General features: G+C 41.5%; 1 protein-coding gene across 11 annotated transcripts in view; it reads left to right on the top strand.

The window, feature by feature from the left end:
• Positions 8,641-22,108, top strand: part of PIAS2 (protein inhibitor of activated STAT 2) — a 144,164-nt gene continuing 130,696 nt past the window's right edge. For 7 of the 11 annotated variants that reach the window (XR_002344194.1, XR_002344195.1, XR_002344196.1 and 4 more), the window contains exon 1: positions 8,659-8,858. Coding sequence is in view for 6 of the 11 variants with exons in the window: in XM_021092649.1 (XP_020948308.1) it covers positions 8,835-8,858 (24 nt within the window). In the remaining 5 variants the exon portion in view is untranslated. Of the gene's footprint in view, positions 8,859-22,108 lie in introns of all 11 variants that reach the window. The other 4 variants (XM_021092626.1, XM_021092641.1, XM_021092655.1 and 1 more) reach the window with 4 other exon arrangements.

Genomic DNA, 22,108 nt, shown 5'->3' with positions numbered 1-22,108 from the left:
TATTCTATTATCATTCATGTAAATAGTTTTAAAATTTTTTATTATGATTTCTTCTTTGGCCCATACATGACTTAGAAGTATTTCTTTTCTTTTTTTTCTTTTAGGGCCGCACCTGCAGGATATGGAAATTCCCAGGCTAGGGGTCTAATTGGAGATGTGGCTGCTGGCTTATACCACAACACCAGATACAAGCTGCGTCTCTGAACTTCACTGCTGCTTGCAGCAATGCTGGATGCTTAACCCACTGAATGAGGCCAGGGATCCAACCCACATTCTCGTGGATATCAGTTGTGTCCTTAACCTGCTAAGCCACGGTAAGAACTCCCATATTTCTTAATTTCCAAAAATGTGGTGATTTCCTAGTTATGTATTATTGATTTCAAAATTAACTATACACAGAATATAATCTGTATGATTTGAATTCTTTAAAATTTGTTGAAACTCAAAAGCAGAAAGAAAAAAAAAAACAAAAACAGGGAGTTCCTGTTGTGGCACAGTGGAAACAAATATGATTAGTCTCCAGGAAGATGCAGGTTAAATTCCTGGCCTCGCTCAGTGGGTTAAAGGATCTGGCATTGCTGTGAGCTGTGGTTCAGGTCACAGATGCAGCTCGGATCTGGCATCTGGCATTACTGTGGCCGTGTCATAGGCCGGCAGCTGTATCTTTGATTCACCCCTTGGCCTGTGAACTTCCATATGCAGCACCTGTGGCCCTAAAAAGAAAAAAACAAAACGAAAAACATGATTTAAAAATTAGTAAAAGGAGTTCCTGTCATGGTGCAGCAGAAATGAATCTGACTAGGAACCATAAGGTTGTGGGTCCGATCCCTGGCCTCGCTCAGTGGGTTAAGAATCTGGTGTTGCTGTGAGCTGTGGTGTAGGTCGCAGACGCAGTTCAGATCTTGCGTTACTGTGGCTGTGGCATAGGCCGGCGTCTACAGCTCCCATTAGACCCCTAGCCTGGGAACCTCCATATGCTGCGGGTGCGGCCTTATAAAGACAAAAAGACACACACACAAAAATTAGTAAAGGACTTTAATAAACATTTGAAGGTAACAAGCACATAAAAAGATGCTTGACATCACTAACCGTAAGAGAAATGAAAGTCAAAGCCACAGGAGATATCATTTGACAACTATTATGATGGCTACTACTTTTTTCTTTTGTTTTATTATAGTTGATTTACATTGTTCTGTCAATTTCTACTGTACAGCAAAGTGATCCAGTCATACGTATATACATATACATTCTTTTTCTCATATTTTGTCATGTTCTACCACAAGTGATTGGACATAGTTCCCTGTGCTATACAGCAGGACTGCATTGTCTATCCATTCTTTTTTGTGTGTGAGTGCTTTTTAGGGCTGCACTCATGGCATATGGAAGTTCCCAAGCTAGAGGTTGAATCAGAGCTACAGCTGCAGGCCTACACCACAGCCACAGCAATGCCAGACCTGAGCCACCACGTCTTTGACCTACACCGAAGATCAGGGCAACGCCGGGTTCACTATTCACTTGCATGAGGCCAGGTTGAACCCACATCCTCATGGATACTAGTCCTGTTCATATCCTCTGTGCTACAACAGAAACTCCCCACCTATCCATTCTTTTTTCCTGTCTACCCATTCTTAATGTAATAGTTTGCCTCTATTAACCCCCAACTTCTACTCCTTCCCCCTCCCCCTTAGCAACCACAAGTCTGCTGTCATGATGGCTGCTATTAAAAACCAGAAAATAGGAGTTCCCATCATGGTGTAGCAGAAACAATCCGACTAGGAACCATGAGGTTGCAGGTTCGATCCCTGGCCTCGCTTAGTGGGTTAAGGATATGGCATTGCTGTGAGCTGTGGTGTAGGTCGCAGACAGAACCTTCATGTGCCTCGGGTGTGCCCCCCCAAAAAAAACAAAACCAGAAAATAATAAGTGATGACAAGGATGTGGAGAAATTGGAACTCTTGTGCACTGCTGGGGGTGATGAAAAATGGCACAGCTGCTTTGGAAAACAGTATGGCAGCTCCTCAAAAAATAAAATAGTGTTACGATATGATCTAGTAATTCCACTTCTGGGTATATACCCAAAAAAAACTGAAAGCAGAATTTAGAAAGAATATTTGTTCACATTATCCACAACAGCCAAAGGGCGGCGACAACCTGCTACTGACTGTCTTCATACCTTGAAACACCATATGTTGATGCCTCAATTTCCAATGTGAGGCTATTTGGAGTTGAGGCCTAGGCAGTAATTAGGTTTAGCTGAGGTTATGAGATTGGAGGCCCTTTGATGGGATTAATGCCCTTATAAGAAGATCAGGAGGATACCAGAGCTTCTCTCCCAATCACGTAAGGATACAGTAAGAAGGTGGTCTTCTGTCAACCAGGAAGAGAAGATCCTTATCAGACACCAAATCTGCGGGCACCTTGATCTTAGATTTCCTGCCCTCCAGGACTGTAATAGATAAATGTTTGCTATTTAAGTCACACAGTCTGTGGTATTTTTAGTACCCCAGCCTAACACACAACATAATTGTCCATGGACAGATAAATGGATAAACAAAATACAGTATACACATACAATGGAATATTTTCCAGCTTTATAAGGAAGAAAATTCTGTCATATGCTATAACATAGATGGACTTTGAAAACATCATGCTAGGGGAAATAAGCCAGATGCAAAAAGACAGATACTGTATAATTCCACTCCTGTGAGGTACCTAGGGTAAAGTCATGGAAAAAGCAGAATAGTGGTTGTCAGGGGCTTGGGGGGTGGGGTGGAGAGGAGAATAGGGAGTTATTGTTTAATGAGTATTGATTTTCAGTTTTGCTTGGTGAAAAGAGTTCTGGAGATGGATGATGGTGATTGTACAATAATGCAATTTACTTAATGGCACTGAATTGTACACTTAAAAATGGTTAAGACAACAAATTTTATGTTATGTATATTTTACTACAATTTTTAAATTTATTGAGGTTCAGGAGTTCCCTGGTGGTTCCCTGGGTTAAGGATCTGGCATTGTCTTTGCTGTGCCTCTGGTCATCACTGTGGTGTGGGTTCGATCCCTAGCCTGGGAACTTCCGCATGTTGCAAATGCACCCAAAAAAAAACCCACCAAAAAACATTGTTGAGGCTCACTCTACTATCAGAGTATGCTCAATTCTGGTAAATGTTCCATATGTGCTTAAAGTAATGCATTTTCTGCACATTATTTGTAGTCATTGTGTCAAACAAGTTTATCGATTACTCTATTCCAAAAATTTGTATATTTAATGATTTTTTTCTTTGCCTTTTATATCAATTACTGAGATAGGTATGGAAAATGCTTCTCTAAACTTCTGGGTTTTGTCTATTTCTCATTGTAGTTCTGTATGATACCTTAAGGGCATGTCATTAGGTGCATACAGATCTAAAATTGCTATATTCTCTGTTGGTGAACTTAACTCACTCAGGAAAGTCCCAAGTGTGGTATCCCCATCAGGTGTTTATAGATCATTTTAATTTTTTTTAAATTTATTTTTATTTTTTGTCTTTTTGCTATTTCTTGGGCTGCTCCCGTGGCATATGGAGGTTCCCAGGCTATGGGTCGAATCGGAGCTGTAGCCACCGGCCTACACCAGAGCCACAGCAACGCGGGATCCGAGCCGCGTCTGCAACCTACACCACAGCTCACGGCAATGCCGGATCGTCAACCCACTGAGCAAGGGCAGGGATCGAACCCGAAACCTCATGGTTCCTAGTCAGATTCGTTAACCTCTGTGCCACGACGGGAACTCCTATAGATCATTTTTAGTTCCTCCTGATCCAGGGGCAATTTACTGATCAGTGGACATTTTTATCATAAACCTCTAACATGTTTCCAGGTGAACAGAGCTAGAAAATTAGCTGAAGGCCAAGTTCTCAAGCAGAATGGGAAAGAATTTTTTTTTTAATCTTTTACCCATAGTTTTTTTAATCAATCTGAAAATCTCAAACTTACTGAGACAAATCTCTTCACATATTGCTTCTGCCTCATTTTGGTTTTTTGAGGACTCCAATTAAACATGTTAGACTTTTCCAATATTATCTCTTCTGTTTCAAATCTATGTCTCTCATATTTTCTTATGCATTTTCCATCTTTTTGTTTCCCTGCACTTCACTCTAAATAGTCTTCTATCATATTCGGGTTCTTAATTCTCACTTAAACTGTGTGTATTATACTAGTAAACCTATCCACTGAGTTCTTAAAATTTCAATTCTAGAGTTTCTGTTAGATTATTTTTTCAAGGTTTGATCATTTAGCTATTTGTAGAAGTATGCTTTTATGGCAGTCTTTTCTGATTTTTGACTATGCATTGGTTATTTAATTTGGAAAATGATCTGTTGGATAATTTGAGGTTTGGGGTGTTAACATTGTCATCTGAAGAGAATTTTTGTTTCTTCCCAGTGCCTGTAGAATACCACTCTAGGACCTGTTTATTCAATAGTCAAGTAGATTTCCTGATTACTATAAAATCTGAATGCAATTTGTGGAAGTGCTCATTTATTTCCGGTTTATCTTTACCCTTCAGGGTCTTGTATTAAATATGTGGATCGTTTATTGGACTTTGCATCCTCTGTGGCATTAGATTTAGATTTATTTCTTTCTTGCCCAACAATCCTGCAAAAGTCATAGCGCAGTTTATAGATTTTACTTTTGCATCATCAAATGCCTTAGGACAAACATTCAGTTCGACTGCCTGGAATACTGCCTTCTAAGATTTTGACTGGATAATTCCTTACATTGGGCATTTGCTTTTGATTTTCTTTTTTTCTTTTTTTGGCTATGCCTGCAGCATACAGAAGTTCCCAGGACCGGGACTGAACCCGTGCCACAGCAGTGACAACACCAAATCCTTAACCCAATGAACTACCAAGGAAATCCAGCTTCTGATTTTCCACATCCAGACCTTTTGGTAGTTCTTACTTGTTGAGCTGTATCAAATTACCAAGTTCTTTAACATATATGCTAGTGTGAAATCATCTTTGCATTACTGGGATAAGAACTGCTTATAAGTTAGACAGGAAAATTAATTTTTGTCTGGTTTTAGAATCAGGTTATAATAGTATTTAGAAGTTTCCCTTAGGAGTTCCTGTGGTGGTGCAGCAGAAAGGAATCTGACTAGGAACTATGAAGTGGTGGGTTCGATCCCTGGCCTCGCTCAGTGGGTTGAGGATCCAGTGTTGCCATAAGCTGTGGTGTAGGTGGCAGATGTGGCTCAGATCTGGTGTTGCTGTGGCTGTGGTGTAGGCCAGCAGCTGTAGCTTCTATTAGACCCCTAGCATGGGAACCTCCATATGCCGTGGGTGTGGCCCTAGGAAAAGAAAGTTTTCCCTCATTTAAAAATTCTCTCATCAGTATTAGAAACCAGCTCTTTGGTTATTTTTGTGGGAGCCTGACTGATTTTCTGGGGTGATGAAAATGTTCTCTATCTTGATTATACCTTGATAAAAATTGTTAAGATAATAATTGTTGAATCTAGTTGGAATGATGTTCACTGTTATGCTTTCAATTTTTGTGATCAAAAATTCCAGAATTGGAGTTACCGTCATGGCTCAGTGGTTAACGAATCTGACTAGGAACCATGAGGTTGCGGGTTCGATCCCTGGCTTTGCTCAGTGGGTTAAGGATCCGGCATTGCCGAGAGCTGTGATGTAGGTTGCAGACATGGCTCGGATCTGGTGTTGCTGTGGCTGTGGCGTAGGCCGGTGGCTACAGCTCGGATTAGACCCCTAGCCTGGGAACCTCCATATGCCACAGGAGCGGCCCAAGAAATGGCAAAAAGACAAAAAAAAAAAAAAAAGAAAAAAAAAAGAAAAAAAAATTCCAGAATAAAAATTGGGAATATAAAATAAAAGATAATTTCACTGTTAATTTTCCTTGATACTATATTAATCTCAGTAAAAGTTAAGGCCAAACACTATCTGCAAATTGTAAAGGAGTGAAGAAATGTGGAGTTCCCTTGTGACACAATGGGTTAAGGATCTGGCATTGTCACTGTAGTGGCTTGGGTTGCTGCTATGGCATGGGTTCAATCCTTGGCCCAGGAACTTCCACAAAAATCACCTATCACTTTGTAAGTTTATAAAGTGTATGTATATTCCTTATTCTATTTAATCTTTCAACATCCTGAGATCTGGAATAGATTAGAAAAATTAGGTTGGGACTTTGCCAAAGCTAATAAATGGAAAAGCTACTCCTGAGACTTTTGATTACATGCAGTATAATCTTAGGACACTTTATTTTTTTTGTCTTTTTACGGCCGTACCCATGGCATATGGAAGTTTCCAGGCTAGGGGTCAAATCAGAGCTGCAGCTGCTGGCCTACACCACAGCCACAGCAATGTGGGATCTGAGCTGTGTCTGTGACCTACACCACAGCTCAGGGCAATGTCAGATCCTTAACTCACTGAGCAAGGCCAGGGATCGAACCTGCGTTTTCATGGATACTAATCAGATTTGTTTCTGCTGAGCCACAATGGGAACTCCAGGACTCTTTAATTATAATACCTATATCTTTTAATTGGAGTCAGATTAAGGAGGTCACCCCCCATAATTGCCTAGAACCTCAATCCATAAAGAGTGTTAACACATTTTATCACTGAAAATATATCGAGGAGAAAATTGTATTTAATGGGATTCTTTTAAGGGAACATTTCTGTATGTGGCCGGAGTTGGTTCTTTGCTATGAGGTCTATAGTAGTGGTGAGACTTCTGTACCTGCCTCGATCCTCACTCCCACCCAAGGATATGTTATGCCACACTATAAAGAAATTAGATCCAAGTAGGTGCAGTGATTTATTTTCAATGACTAGGATGTACAAATTTGGACCAGAGCTAAATTGGTTGTGACAGGAAAGAGATTTCCTTTCCACTCTTTACCATTCAGCCTTCCCTTTAAACAAATATTGGAAGAATATTAGGGGGTATAGTTTAGAAAAGATGCTTAATTAATAAATCTGTCTTGTTGAGACAAAGTAGCATCCTATTTCAAAATTATTTTGCTTGCAACTAATAAAAAACACATATCAAACTATATAAAACAGTAAAGGAAGGGTATTGGCTCAAGAAAATTGACAAAGGTAGGTATGAAAGTGAATTGATATTTTTTGATGATTCTTACCTAGGAAATGTGTTGGTTTTCAGGTTGGCCCCTCTTCGTTGCAAAATAGCTACACTATTCCACATGCCAGAAAGTCTCCTTAACTCTAATTCCTGAATAAATGTCCCAGACACTTACTGGTCTACATCATTTGCCTACCTTGAGGCACACCCTGTACTTGATCTAACTGACCTGGAAATGTCCTGCAGTAGTTGCATTTATAGGTACAGTTCTGATCTAATTACTGTAGCAAGGGGGCATAGTTATTATTGACTTAGGTCAGTGTAGGGCAGCACCCAGAACTCTTTGCAGTCAAACCTACCCAATCCTACAACGAACACTTCAAACAGTTTCCGTGCAGCTCTGCCTCTTATGGTTTTATGTTTGAGTTGGTACCTCTTATGGGTTGGTGGAAGGGCTGTATTTTATCCTATTCATCTTTATATTCCCCTAAAGCTCCTAGCCTTCATTTAATGTCTGTCGAACAATATAAAATGCCACTGAGGTGGAAGTTAAGACCTAAAGAGAATAAACCAAGATTAAATCAACCTAAGACCATAACGTTAATGGTGGAGAACCAGAATCAGAACCTATTCTAGATACTGTTGATTCTCTGAATTAAAATGGGGCATGAGGGTTTAGGGAAGGTCTTCCTGAAGAAATGATACTAAAACTGAGTCCTGAGGGATGACTAGGAGTTAGGCAAAGAGGTAGAGTGGGAAACTCTTCTTGGCCCAGGGATCAACATTAAGTGTCTTAAATGGGAGCCACTTCTCAAAGCACATTTCAACTCTGTCCTTGGTCCAGCGAATTTTTTGACCAGCTTGCCTCAGCATCTTCTCTCATCCTTTGTCAGCACGTCAGGGGTGCTGTGAGAAACTTCCTTCCATCCGCTCTGCCTTTGACATTTCATCTTTCCCAGCTATCTGATTTCCCTGACCCTTCGACTTCCTATCAGGGCCTTTCAAGTTGCTCTCCTATTTCACTTCTCCAACCTCTCTGCCCCAACCCTCTCGACTCTGCAGTCTTTGACATTCAGTCGCCCTTCAAAGTCAGAGAGAACTAGCCAGGTTAGTACTTTGAAGATATTAGCAACCCAAAGAGGTCTCACCAATCCCGCACCATTAGCTCAGAACCAGAGCTTAGTCAACATCCATGGGTTGTTCCACCACAACTACTCTGGGGGATGGCTTTATTTGTGGGTACTCCCCCAGTCCACGCCACCGTGGGAAAAGACACCTCTTCTTTCTCTCCATCACTCCCTCCTACAGGCCCGCCGGTAATGCTGCAGTCGCGACGGCGCTTCAGGTAGTCGGGCTGGGCCTTCGCGTGGGGAAGAGGAGCATCCACGCGCTGAGGCGGGGCACGGAAAGGCTGCGGAAGGCCGACACGCTGAGGGGGAAAGGGGAAGATCCAGGCAAGCCTAACGCAGCTCACTGGGAAGGCGGGCGGAAGACCCGGGCGGAAGGCGGTGGGCCGGTGGGCGGGGCGCCGGGAGGGCGGGGCCGCTTGCGCAGGGGGTGGAGCTCCGGCGCAGGTCACGTGACGCGCCCGGCGGCAGCGGCGGCGGCGGCGGCAGCAGCCGCGGCGTCTTTAGCGGCGCCCAGTGCAGGATGGTGCTGGAGGCGGCGGCGGCGGCCGTGGTGGCGGCGGCTTCGTTGGCGGCAGCGGGAGGGGGTGCTGTGGCGGCAGCGGCGGCGGCGCCCGCGGGTGGTATAAAATGGCGGATTTCGAGGAGTTGAGGGTAAGCGGGGGCGCGGGAGTGGAGTGCGGAGGCCGCGGGGGAGGGGAGGGGAAACCGGGGAGCCGCAGCGTCTCCGGCCGCCACCTTCTTGTTTCGAGGGGACCGGTTGGCGGAGCCCCGGGCCCGGGCCCGCGTCGGAGCGAGAGCGCAAGCGGGCGGGGGAGGGGAGAGAGACGGCGGAGGACGCCCGCGTAGCGCCGGGCCGGCGGGCCTGGGGCCCAGGGTAAGCGGGCCAGTGGGGTCCCGCCAGGGGTCCGCACACCTTGCACGCGGGGGCAGGGGCCCTGGGGAAGGCGCTCCTGGGGACCCGACTTACCGTTTATTTTAGGGGATGAGGTGGGGAGCAGGATTTGCTTTTCCACCTTCGTGAGGGGTGTACGTGTCCCTGGTGATTCCTAAGTCTACGGGCTACTCGGTGGGAGGCTGTTTTCTGAAACGTGAAGTTGCTTTTAGGAATTTTTTCTCATCGATGGCTGATGCTACCGTTCAGTCAGATCTGTCACGAGAAAGGCCCCTTCCTCCCACCAGTGCTTCCTCAACATCATAGAGAGAAGCATGGTCTTTTGGGGACCCTGCCTTCAATAATCGACCTTAAACCTTGCTGTTTTCTTAGTGCTATGGTAAGAAATCGGCAGAAGTCCGTGCTGTCATGAGGTTTGTTTGTGAACTTGTTTTTTGCTCTTGAACAATTTTCCTTCCTAGTCCTAGAACAAGGTCATAACTTTATTGTTGATACCTTTGTATAGTAGAGGTTTGAAATGAGCTGTTGGGGTTAGAACGGAAAAGATATTTTTCCTGGGGCTGATAATCTTCTTCAAAGTCCTCAACTGAGACAAAACTGTCATAAACGAGCCAGAATTTTTATGGATCGCTGAATTACTGGCGACATAAATGGGGTACTTAAGGACGGACACCCTGATTTAAAAAAAGTGTCAAGAGATGAATAGGAACTTGAAATTAAGTTAACCACAACTAATTTGCACAATACAGACATGTTTTAGGGTTACTTTTTCGGAATAAGAAGGAAAGGGGAATCAGGTAAAAGATTCAGTTTATGTTTGTGACTGTTTTTAGGAGAGCGATGAGAAGCGGTGGAAGGATATTGGCTGGTTACCTGGCTGGTATGGTGTACATCAGCAAAAGAATGTATTCATGGTTCTGATCTAAAGGGAAATTGTTTCGGTTTGAATAATGCCTACCTTTCCCCGCCTGCTGTTTCAAAAATTATTTCATTCTCAGTAAAGAGAAAAGCATATTAATGAATTTTATGCCTGTACTAGTTTATATACGGAGGACCCTGATAGTAGGTAAAGAGAGTTCATATTGATAAATGTGAGGGTTTTAGTGTCTTAGCCTCAGCTGTAGAGCTTTTAACACCTGTAGACCTTTTGAAACAACCAGGCCTGAGCCTCACCTGTGTAAGTTCATGCATTAGGTTTACAGTGGGTTGAGAATACTGGTTTGTAGTTAAATTTATTTTTATCTGCAATGTCGTCTTAATTTCTGTGTAGTAACAGATGCATACCACTTTTCCTCCTCTAAGATTATTTTGTTGATGAAAACTTTTCCAAGACCTGTGTTAGACTTTATAAATGTTGTTGGTCAAAGCTTAATAAAAAGTGGAGAATTTATTTGTTGGTTTAGGCCAGAAAGGGCACTCAGTGCTTAAGTTGTAGTGGAACCAGGAACTGGAAAGTGTTTGGAAACCAAGATATATTCTCCCTTTCTCTCTCCCTCCCTTCTCCCTTCTCTTTCCCACCTCCCATTTTGTTTTGTGAGTCAGCTTCATCATCTTTTTCTGTAAGTCAGCTGTCTCTACTTCTCCTTGTATTTATTGGATAAGAGTATGGACTGTGCGAATGCCAGAAGGGTTATCCACCCCAGTCTTTGCCTTAGCTGCTCAGTAGCATCCCCTCCCATCTTTTAGGGCTACACCCCTGCATATGGAGGTTCCCAGGCTAGGGATCGAATCGGAGCCACAGCACAGCCACGGCAACGCCTACACCGCAGCTCAGGGCAACGCCGGATCCTTAACCCACTGAGCGAGGCCAGGGATTGAACCTCATGATTTCTAGTTGGATTCATTTCTGCTGCGCCACCACTGGAACTCCAAGCATCTTCTATATTAAAAGATGTGCTGTATCTCTCTCGCTGTGCCCCACTGCAAAGAGTGATGATGGTGATGGCAGATAGCCATTATAATAAAGTGCTTATTACATGCCTAGTTCTGGTTTAAGCACTTTACATACGTACTTAGTTTGCACAACAGTTCTATGAAAAATTGAGGCGTAGAGGGGTTGAATAACCTGATCTAGACCACACAGCTTGATCCTGGAAGACCTAGGGATTTTTGATCTCAGAGGTCTAGCTTTAAGAGAAAGCACCCCTCAGCATCTATGGTGTACTGCTCTGTTCAGTTTCCTTCAGGTCCACTGTGTGCTCCTATTTATCATCTTGTGAATCTGTGAACTAAATTGAATGATAAGTAAACAACATGCTTCTTATGTGACATGTAATATTATAGGGAAAGCTGGACAACTGACCAAAAATCTAGTTAGAAAGGAAAAGGGGAGGAAACATCAAGGGTTTTCTAAATAGTCTCTGCTTCAGAATGTATTCTGATGATCAGAGTGATAGTCAAGTACATAAAAGGACCAGGAAGAAACACAGGCCTGGGTCTGTTGGCTAACTTCTTGACAGTGGAGGAAATGGCTAGCAGACTTGGATGCCACATATTTGGTTGCTAATAATGCCACCAAGAGGATTTCCGTTAATTTTGGCCGTTATCATCCAGAGCCACTCCCTAGGGGTGTGTATGACCAGAGCAAGTCACTTCTGGCTAGTGCTGCCATCTCATGTACTGGAGGTTGGGAATTTTGGGGATGGGTCATCCTTTGCCTTTTAGGCTCTGGGGAGTGGAGTTATTTGATGAGGCAACTCCTTCAGAACCTTAAGAGCCTGCCCACAATTCAGTTTTTGAGACAGCCTTGCCAGCCAATACTAGAGATTTTGTCCAGTCACAGCAGAATATAGCACCCCTACACTTGGTGGCTTTCTGTTCAAATGACCAACAGAAGACCAGCCTGTCTCCCTTCAGTTCTTTTGGGAGAAAGGATCTGACCGGCATGAAGATCTACTGTTCTGATCCTCTACAGTCAGGCCGTTACAGTCATGCGAACCTGACTCACAGGATCATGTTGATGGGTTGAGGGAAAGAAAGGGGTGAGTTCTTTGTGAAGGGAAATTGTGGGCTGTGTAGTCAAAATGATTATAACGATGCATCTTGTATAGATGATAGAGGAGAAACTATTCAGTTCAGCAATTGTTCGTTTAAAGCATTTATGTTGTTAGGAGTTTGTGATTAACTTGTTTGTGAATTAATTAAGTAGTTTTTAAATTAACTTGAGACAAGCTCATACTGTCTGGCCTGGACCTCTGTCACTGCTGCCCTGCTTTCTTCCACATAGTCTCTAGCAGTCCCAAGCACTGTGGTGGCGATGGAAAGGCAGAGTAGCTGGAGTCTGAAGTCCCTCACCTCTTCAACTACAAAGGCCTTTCTACCTTCTCTCCTTCAGTTGCATAATTTTGATATTGCTCCTGGTGCCATCCTTTGGCAGTCCTTAAAAAGGTCCCTGCTACAATTTAATCTGGTTAATCCACACTCATTTTTCTCTTCTCAAGTGTAGGAGTGGTGGGGTCTTTTGTAACCAGTGTTCTTTTTTCTATTACCGTTTTTTTGTTTTTTTTTTTTTGTCTTTTTGCCATTTCTTGGGCCGCTCCTGCGGCATATGGAGGTTCCCAGGCTAGGGGTCGAACCGGAGCTGTAGCCGCCAGCCTACGCCAGAGCCACAGCAACGCAGGATCCGAACCTCGTCTGCGACCTACACCACGGCTCACGGCAACGCCGGAACCTTGACCCACTGAGCAAGGGCAGGGATCGAACCCGCAACCTCATGGTTCCTAGTCAGATTCGTCAACCACTGCGCCACGACGGGAACTCCTCTATTACTTTTTTTTTAAGGAGCTCTCTCCTGTATTCCTCATACCCTTTCTTTTGTGCATTGAGTGTTTGTTATCTCTGTGCATGTCAGAGAATGAGAGAATGTGTGTGTAAGAGTCTAGGTATGTATTTGGGCTATGGAAAAAGCCAGTGATTATAACTTTCTTAATAGATACTGGTAAACGAGACATGGAAGGTGTACTAAGAGGCTTAAATAATTTTATAACAGGAGATTTTCTGCCTCGGAGGCTTGAGTGTTTGGTTCCTTACTTGCCATCCTGGTAGCTTCGGGTGCTGTTGGAATACAGGGTGAGAATGAGAAGTTAATGGGTGGGGGGTTTGAGGTGAGAGGTCCTCATCTGGCTGAGCTCCCAACTATTGGGAGAAGAAAGAGACTAATAAATATGATAGATGTAACAATTCATCATGTAATTAATTCAAAGCTGCCGTTAGTGGACACAGCTAAAATTTCCAGGAGGACTTCATTTGAGATTTTGTCTATGAAGGCACATTCAAAAGTATTTAAATGGAATAGATAATTTTTTTTTTTTTTTTTTTTTTTGTCTTTTGTTGTTGTTGCTGCTATTTCTTGGGCCGCTCCCGTGGCATATGGAGGTTCCCAGGCTAGGGGTTGAATCGGAGCTGTAGCCACCGGCCTATGCCAGAGCCACAGCAACGCAGGATCCGAGCTGCGTCTGCAACCCACACCACAGCTCACGGCAACGCCGGATCGTTAACCCACTGAGCAAGGGCAGGGACCGAACCCGCAACCTCATGGTTCCTAGTCAGATTCGTTAACCACTGCGCCACGACGGGAACTCCTGGAATAGATAATTTTTAATAGTAAACCAAAATATTCTTAGCCATAGTAGACATTTTTGTGTTTTTTTTCTCCTTAGGTCTGTGCCCTTTTTCTTGCAGTCATGAATCTTTTTTGATAAAGCTGACATTTTTCTAACTGTTAAATTCTCCAGATGTTTCTCTTTTCTTTACATTTTTGCCTTGATTTTTTTGCTGGATTGGATCTTAGCTAGTCTATTTTTAAAATTTTTGTTTTTTGCCTTTTTTTTTTTTTTTTTAAACGGCCGCATCCGAGGCATATGGAAGTTCCCAGGCTAGGGATCGAATCAGAGCCACAGCCGCTGACCTACACCACAGCCACACCAGATCTGAGATGCGTCTGTGAACATACACCATAGCTCACAGCAGCAGCGGATCCTTAATCCACTGATGGAGGCTAGGGATTGAACTGAAGCCTCATGGATACTAGTCAGATTTGTTTCTGCTGCACCAGAAACAATTTTTTTTTTTTTTTTTTTTTTTTTTTTTGGTCTTTTTAGGGCCTCACCTGCCGGCATATGGAGGTTCCCACGCTAGGGGTCTAATTGGAGCTGTAGCTGCCGACCTGTGCCACAGCAGTGCTGAGTCCAAGCCATGTCTATGACTTACACCACAGCTCACGGCAACATCGGATCCTTAACCCGCAACCTCATGGTTCCTAGTCAAATTCTTTTCTGCTGCGCCACGACAGGAATTCCTCTAAAATTTTTTTTTTTTTTTTTTTGGTCTTTTTGCCATTTCTTGGGCTGCTCCTGTGGCATATGGAGGCTCCCAGGCTAGGGGTCCGATTGGAGCTGTAGCCGCCAGCCTACGCCACAGCCACAGCAACGCCAGATCTGAGCCGAGGCTGCAGCCTACAACACAGCTCATGGCAGCGTCGGATCGTTAACCCACTGAGCAAGGGCAGGGATCGAACCCGCAACCTCATGGTTCCTAGTCGGATTTGTTAACCACTGAGCCACGATGGGAACTCCAAATTTTTTTTTTTTTTTTTTGTCTTTTGTCTTTTGTTGTTGCTATTTCTTGGGCCACTCCCACGGCATATGGAGGTTCCCAGGCTAGGGGTTGAATCGGAGCTGTAGCCACCGGCCTATGCCAGAGCCACAGCAACGCGGGATCCGAGCCGCGTCTGCAACCTACACCACAGCTCACGGCAATGCCGGATCGTTAACCCACTGAGCAAGGGCAGGGACCGAACCCGCAACCTTATGGTTCCTAGTCGGATTCGTTAACCACTGCGCCAGGACGGGAACTCCTCCAAATTTTTTTAATTGAGATTCAATTCAGTGGTTTTTGGTCTATTCAGAGTTGTACAACCATCACCACTATCTAATTCCAGAACACTCTTATCACCCCAGAAGAAACCCATGCTCACTAGCAGTCACTCCCCATGCCCTCTTTCTCCCAGCCCTCAGCATCTTCTAATTTATTTTGTCTCTGTGGACCTCGGTATTCTGAACAGTTCATAGAAATAAAATCTTTTATGTAGCTTTTGTGCCTAGTTTCTTTCATTTTACATGATCTTTTCAGGTTTATTCTTGTAGCATGTTTCAAGACATGCTGAATTTTTTATGGCTGAGTAATATTCTCTTGTACAGACTGTACCACTTTTTGTTTATCCATTCATGAGTTTATGTACATTTAGGTTGTTTCCACTTTTTGACTAGTGTGAATGTTCATCTACAAGTGTATAAGCTTTGCGTGGACATACGTTTTTAATTCTCTTGGATAGATACCTGGAAGTGAAATTGCTGGGTCATGTGGTAATTATGTTTAAGTTTGAGAAACTGTCTAATTCTTTTCCAGGGGCTTCACCATTTTTCGTTTCCACCAGCAGTGTATAAGGGTTGTAATTTCTCTACATCCTTGTCCTTGTGAGTGTGAAGTGGTATCTCATTGTGGTTTTGGTTTGCATTTCCCTGATGTCTAATGATGTTGAGCATCTTTTCATGTACTTGTTGGCCACTTGTATATCTTCTTTGGAGAAATGTCTATTCCAGCCTTTTCCCATTTTATAATTGAATTATTTGTTTTTTAAAAATTATTGTTTATGTTCTTTATATATTCCAGATCTTTATAGGGTATATGATTTGCAGATATTTTCTTTTTTCGGACTTTCACTTTTTTTTTTTTTTAATAATTCTTTTGGCTGCACTCTCAGCATATGGAAAATCTTGGGCCAGGGATTGAATCTGAGCTGCAGCTGTGACCTACATCCCAGCTGCAGCAATGCTGGGTCCTTTAACCCACTGTACTCGGCTGGGGATCAAGCTCGAGCCTCTGCAGTGATCTGAGCTGCTGTAGTCAGAGTCTTAATCCACTGCACTGCTCCTTTTTTCCCTTTTTTGATAGTGTATTTTGAAGCACAAATGTTTTACATTTTATCTATTTTTTTTTTTTTCTGTTGCTTTTGATGTCAAATCTAAGACAGTATTGCCTTATCCAGTGTCAAAGATTTATGCCTGGAGTTTCTGTCATAGCTGAGCAGAAACCGTCATAGCTCAGCAGAAATGAATCTGACTAGTAGTATCCAGGAGGACACAGGTTTGATCCCTGGCCTTGCTCAGTGCATTAAGGATCCGGCGTTGCTGTGAGCTATGGTGTAGATCATGGATGTGGCTCGGATCCCACGTTGCTGTGGCTGTTGCGTAGACCAGTGGCTACAGCTCTGATTCTCCTCCTAGCCTGGGAACTTCCATATGTGGTGGGTGCAGCCCTAAAAAAAAAAAATTATATATGAAAGATTTATGCCTGTTTTCATCTAAGAGCTTATATTTATACTTCTAACTTTTACATTTGGATTGTTGATCCAGTTTGAGGTTTTTATTTGTTTGTTTTTGATGTGAGATAGAGATACTAATTCCTTTGCATGTGACTATCCAGTTTTCCCAGAACTATTTGTTGAAAAGACAATTATTTTCCCTATTGAGTTGTCTTGAAAGCTAGTCTGGTTTTATTCAGGAATCTGAATTTAAGAAATTGCATAGTTGGGAGTTCTGTTGTGGCTCAGTGGGTTATAAGCCTGACTAGTATCCATGAGAATGTGGGTTCCATCCCTGGCCTCAATCTGGATTAAAGATCTGGTGTTGCTGTGAGCTGTTGTGTAGGTCACAGACATTGCTTGGATCTGGCCTACCTGTGGCTGTGGTATATTGGCAGGCAGCTGTAGCTCTGATTTGACCCCTAGCCTGGGTGGGAACTTCCATATGCTGAAGGTGTGGCCCTAAAAAGCAGGGGAAAAAAAAGAAAAAGAAAAGAAATTGCACAGTTGAATGAAGTAAAAGTGATGCAGAATCAATTGGTATCATAGTCCAAATTATTCTCTATGAGTGTTCACTGTGAATCTACTTAGTAAGGCCTTTTTCCTAGACTTCTTGGAAAAATGGTTTGAAACAAAGGTTTTTTTTTTTTTTTTTTTTTTTTTGTGACTTTGTGGAGAATAATATAAACTTAATGTAGACCTTCAGAGCTCTCCATGGTTATTCATACAGGTCAGTAAGAAGCAGATCTAGATTTTACCACAGAAAGTTTTTTTTTTTTTTTTTTGGATATTATCATTTGGGATGCATGGTTATCACCTGTATGATATCTGACAAATTATTTGACCTTTTTCCTTCTAGTCTGGAGAATGGCTTTAATAACATTTTAAAATCACTTATTTCTGCTCGTCTTTTTCTTTCTTTCATTTTGTTTTTTAAATGAAAGAATACTTGTGCAGACAGTGCAGAAAATTCAAAAAGAAATGTTAAAGTCCTTTCCTAAATCCTGATATAATGGCTTTTAATGATGTGGAGGTTTTTTTTTTTAAGATTTTTTTTTTTTTTTTTTTTTTTTTTGCCTGCACTTGTGGCATCCAGAAGTTCCCAGGTCAGGGACTGAATCTGAGCCACAGCAGTGACAATGCCAGATCCTTAACTGATAGACCACCAGGGGACTCCCTTAAGTTTTTTAGGTTAATTCCAAAACTCAAAAATAAAGCCTATCTTTCTACATCTTGATTTTTCTTTCAGCTCTAAACCATATCTGTTGCTTGACTTAGTAGATAAGATATTTAGGTCATTGTGTTTTCCACCTGCACTTTGATTTCTACCAGTTACATTTTGTTCCTAATTTTGCTGTTATTTTAAACTTTTTGTAATAGTTAAATTTCTCTTTATTGACCTGTCAGTTTTATTATTTATTTATTTATTTGGCCACACTTGTGGCACTTGGACAATCCCAGGCCAGGGATCAAACCCATGCCACAGCAATAAAAACCACTGGCTCATTAACCTGCTGAGCCACCAGGGAACTCTGACTTAACCAGTTTTAGACAGTATCTCTTTAGTTCCCGGTCTTTCAGAGGATTTAACACTCATCCTTTTCCCTTTTTCTCTCCTTCCTCCACCCTTCTTCCCTTTCTAGCCTTCATTTTCTATTAGGTTGTCAAGATTTACAGCATTTATGTTATAAACTTCTCTGTGCTCCTATAGGAAGATTCTAGAAATTGAGTACTAATAACCAGCCATGGTAATCTGTATGCTAATATGAGTATTAGTTACTGTAGAACCAGATAGTGTGGAGGTGTAGAGGAACTTAATGTGTTAATAAACCTGGGCTCCTAAAAGGAGAAATAGAAAAGTCCTGCTTGATTATGGAGAGCTTATGGAAATTATTTTTAAACTTTAATATTATACTGTGGTTTCATCCTGTGACCTTTCAGCTTTTCTTGAAGATGGGCTTTCTGGAGCTCTCAACCTTTCTTTTCTAATTTGGACAGCTTGCTTTCTAGATCAGCTATACATTTGTCATCCTGAGATTACATTGTACTCCTTCGTTAGGTCTGTTGTTATTTGCATTTCATGTCTTTCTCTTTATTTAGAATCCTTTTTGATTTTACTGGAATATAATCTTTTTTTTTTTTTTTTTTTTTTTTTTTTTTTTTGTCTTTTTGCCTTTTCTAGGGCCGTGACCATGGCATATGGAGGTTCTCAGGCTAGGGGTCCAATTGGAGCTACAGCTGCTGGCCTACACCACAACCGCAGCAATGCCAGATCCTAGCCACGTCTGCAACCTACACCACAGCTCACAGTAATGCTGGATCCTTTACCCACTGAGCAAGGCCAGGGATCGAACCCGCTACCTCATGCTTTCTAGTCGGATTCGTCAACCACTGAGCCATGACGGGAACCCCCTGGAATATAGTCTTGAGTAGTTGTTTTAGAAAGGTTATACTGGTGATAAACTTACTGATTTCTTGAATGTTTGAAAATGGCTTGCTTTTGTTCCTAATTGAGTTTAGATACAGAATTATAAGTTGGTGATGCAGTTTCTCCCTCTAAATTTTCTTTCTTTTTTTTTTTTTTTTTTTTTAAATTTTAGGGCGACACTTGTGGCATGTGGAAGTTCCTAGGCTAGGGGTCAAATCGGAGCTGTAACCGCCAGCCTGTGTCACAGCCACAGCAACGTGGGATCCGAGCCAAGTCTGTATTTTACACCACAGCTCATGGCAATGCCAGATCCTTAATCCACTGAGCAAGGCCAGGAATCAAACCCAAACCCTCATGGATACTAGTTGGGTTCGTTAACCACTGAGCCACAACGGGAACTCTGTGTTAACTATATTTTAAACTGCTCTCACTCCAAAAACAAAAAAATGGTAAATATGAGGAAGTGGATATGTTAATTAGCTTTAGTGTGTTATATATGTATATCAAAACATCATGTTGTACTCCTTAAATACATAAAATTGTTATTTATAAACAAGCTGTAGCCGCTGACCTCTAAATGGGAACTCTGTCCTTCTAAATTTTGAAAGCTTTGCTTTAGGAATTTAAAACACTCAGTGTTGCTAATAGAGATCTGTTGCAAATCTGATGGTTATCCTTTTTTTTTGTGGTAACCTTGTTTGCAGTCTTTAGGGTGATCTCCTTATCCTTGGTGTTGTGAAATGTGTCTAGGTATGGGCTTTTTTCATTCCTTATGGTGGGACCTTTTCAGTTCTAAGGCTCTTCAGGTCTAGGGAATTATCTTCTATTTTTTTTGACAAATTCTTTCCTGTTTTCTCTGGGACTCCTGACAGGTGAATATTGGACTTGATGTTTTATTTGTTTACCTTCTGAAAGATTTCCTTGACTTTGTCTTAGAACTCTTCCATAGAATTGAATTTAGTAATTACATTTTTATTTTGATTTATAAGAGCTTCTTTTCTTTCTTCTTCTTTCTTTCTTTCTTTCTTTCTTTCTTTCTCGTTCCTTCCTTAGAGCAATATGTCCTTAATTTATGTGCAAAAATACCTTGAACACTCTGAGAATACTAATTCCTTTAAAAAGTTCTGTTGAGACAGTTGTCTGAATTGATAATGGTAATAGAGGTTTATGTATTTGGGTTTATCATGCTAATTAACAATTTTTAAATATTAACTTATTTAATAGGTACAAAAGATTGTTTATAGGTACATAAACATGCATGTACTCATCACCCAAGTTAAATAGTTTCTTAGGTCAGCAGGTAAGATATAGGTACATAAACATGCATGTACTCATCACCCAAGTTAAATAGTTTCTTAGGTCAGCAGGGTGCCCTGAACATATCCACAGTATATAGATATATTAAATTACACAGTCAGATATTTTATGTATATTTATGGGTTTGTGTGTCTTAAAATTTTATACAAATTAAATAATGTTGTATGTTTGTGTTTTTTTGTTTTTTGTTTTTTTTTGTTCTGTCATTGTTTTTGAGTTTCCATTGTATATCTCTCTTTTTTTTAAAATTTTTTGCTTGTTTTAGGACAACACCTGCAGGATATGGAAGTTCCCGGGCTAGGGTTGGAATTGGAGCTACAGCTGCTGGCCTGCACCACAGCAACACGGATCTGAGTCACATCTGCCACCTCCACCACAGCTCACTGCAACGCTGGATCCTTAACCCACTGAGCAAGGCCAGGGGTCAAACCCACATCCGTGTGGATACTAGTTGGGTTCATTAACAGTTGAGCCACAACGGGAACTCCCATCTTAGCCATTCTTGTTGGAAATTTTTGGTTTCCTTTTTTTCCCCACTACAGGTCTGTAGATCCCTTATCTACACTGCTGAAATCCAAACAACTCTGAAAATGCAAAACAACAACAGCAACAACAAAAAACTAACTTTGTGAACAAACTTAACCTGCATTGATATGATGCTATTTATAGTCTTTGTTGATGTCATGTAATGTGACTATTTAACACAGTATATTTCACTGTAGAAATTCTAGGAGAAACTTTGCTGAGACTTGAGGATGTTTGCATCTTCAATAACACTGGATAATGTCAGATTATTTTCCAAAAAGGATTGTAACAGTATTCGCTCCGCTTTTTGCTAAATACCCTTATCAGACTTTAATAGAAGTTTCTGCCAGGGAGTGTAAAGTATCATCTTTTAGTTTTCAGTTGTTTCCTTTTGCTGATGAGCTTGAGCATTTTTTACTGTGCTGATTAATGTGTTCTCTCTTCTGAGAGTCTATTCATGTCTTTTCTCCATCTTTGTAGTAGATTTTTTAAAAAAATTTTATTTCTTACTTATTTGTAATAGTTCTACAATTGGATCTATCTATACTTTCTGGACTCTGGTCTCTTAGTCTAATAGCACGATCACATAGTTTTAATTACTATAACTTTATACCAGCTTCCATAAAAACAAACTTCTTTTGCTGTGGGGCATACACATAGAAAGTACGCAGATCATGAAACTTTTCTGGATGAATTTTCTCAATATAACCATTTGTGGGTCAAGAAATAGAACATCACTAGCACCGTAGAGGCTTTCTTTGAGTCCTCTCCCAGTGACTAACCTCCTCCTCCTTGAAGATACCTACTGGCCAGGTGTTAACATCTTAAATTAGTTTTGCCTGTTTTTTTGAACTTTATGCAAGTGGAACTTTCCAGTGTATATATTTTTTGTTTGACTTTTTTTTCCTTTCAATTTTGTTTGCAAGATTTTCATCTATATTGTATGTAGTTGTGGTTTGTTCATTCCCTTCCACTATCAAAATTAGAGTTCCAGTTTCTCTTCATTCCTTTCTCATCTACGCTTTTAATTTTAGACCTTTGGTGGTTTTAATTTGCACTACTCTAGTGAATAATGATATTAGGCCCCTTTTAATATACTTATTAACCATTTGGATGTCTTTTGTGCGGTAGCTTGCCAAATCTTTTGCCCAGTTTTGTATTGAGCTGTCTTTTTTCATACTTACTCGTAGGATTTTATTGTGCATCCCAGATAGCAGGACTTGTAGGTTGTATTTTGCAATTATATTCTTGTTTTCCCAGCTCTTTAAGTATGTTCAAATTTGTTTGACTTTTCTCAACTTATCCATTGCACTTTTCCACTGGCAAATATCTCCAGGGGAGAAGATGCATCAGATGTTGAACTATGTTTTCTAGGCTTC

This window comes from Sus scrofa, chromosome 1 (genome assembly GCF_000003025.6).
Source record: "Sus scrofa isolate TJ Tabasco breed Duroc chromosome 1, Sscrofa11.1, whole genome shotgun sequence".
In the NCBI taxonomy this organism is placed as follows: domain Eukaryota; kingdom Metazoa; phylum Chordata; class Mammalia; order Artiodactyla; family Suidae; genus Sus; species Sus scrofa.
This window is presented reverse-complemented; position numbering and strand designations above follow the sequence as displayed.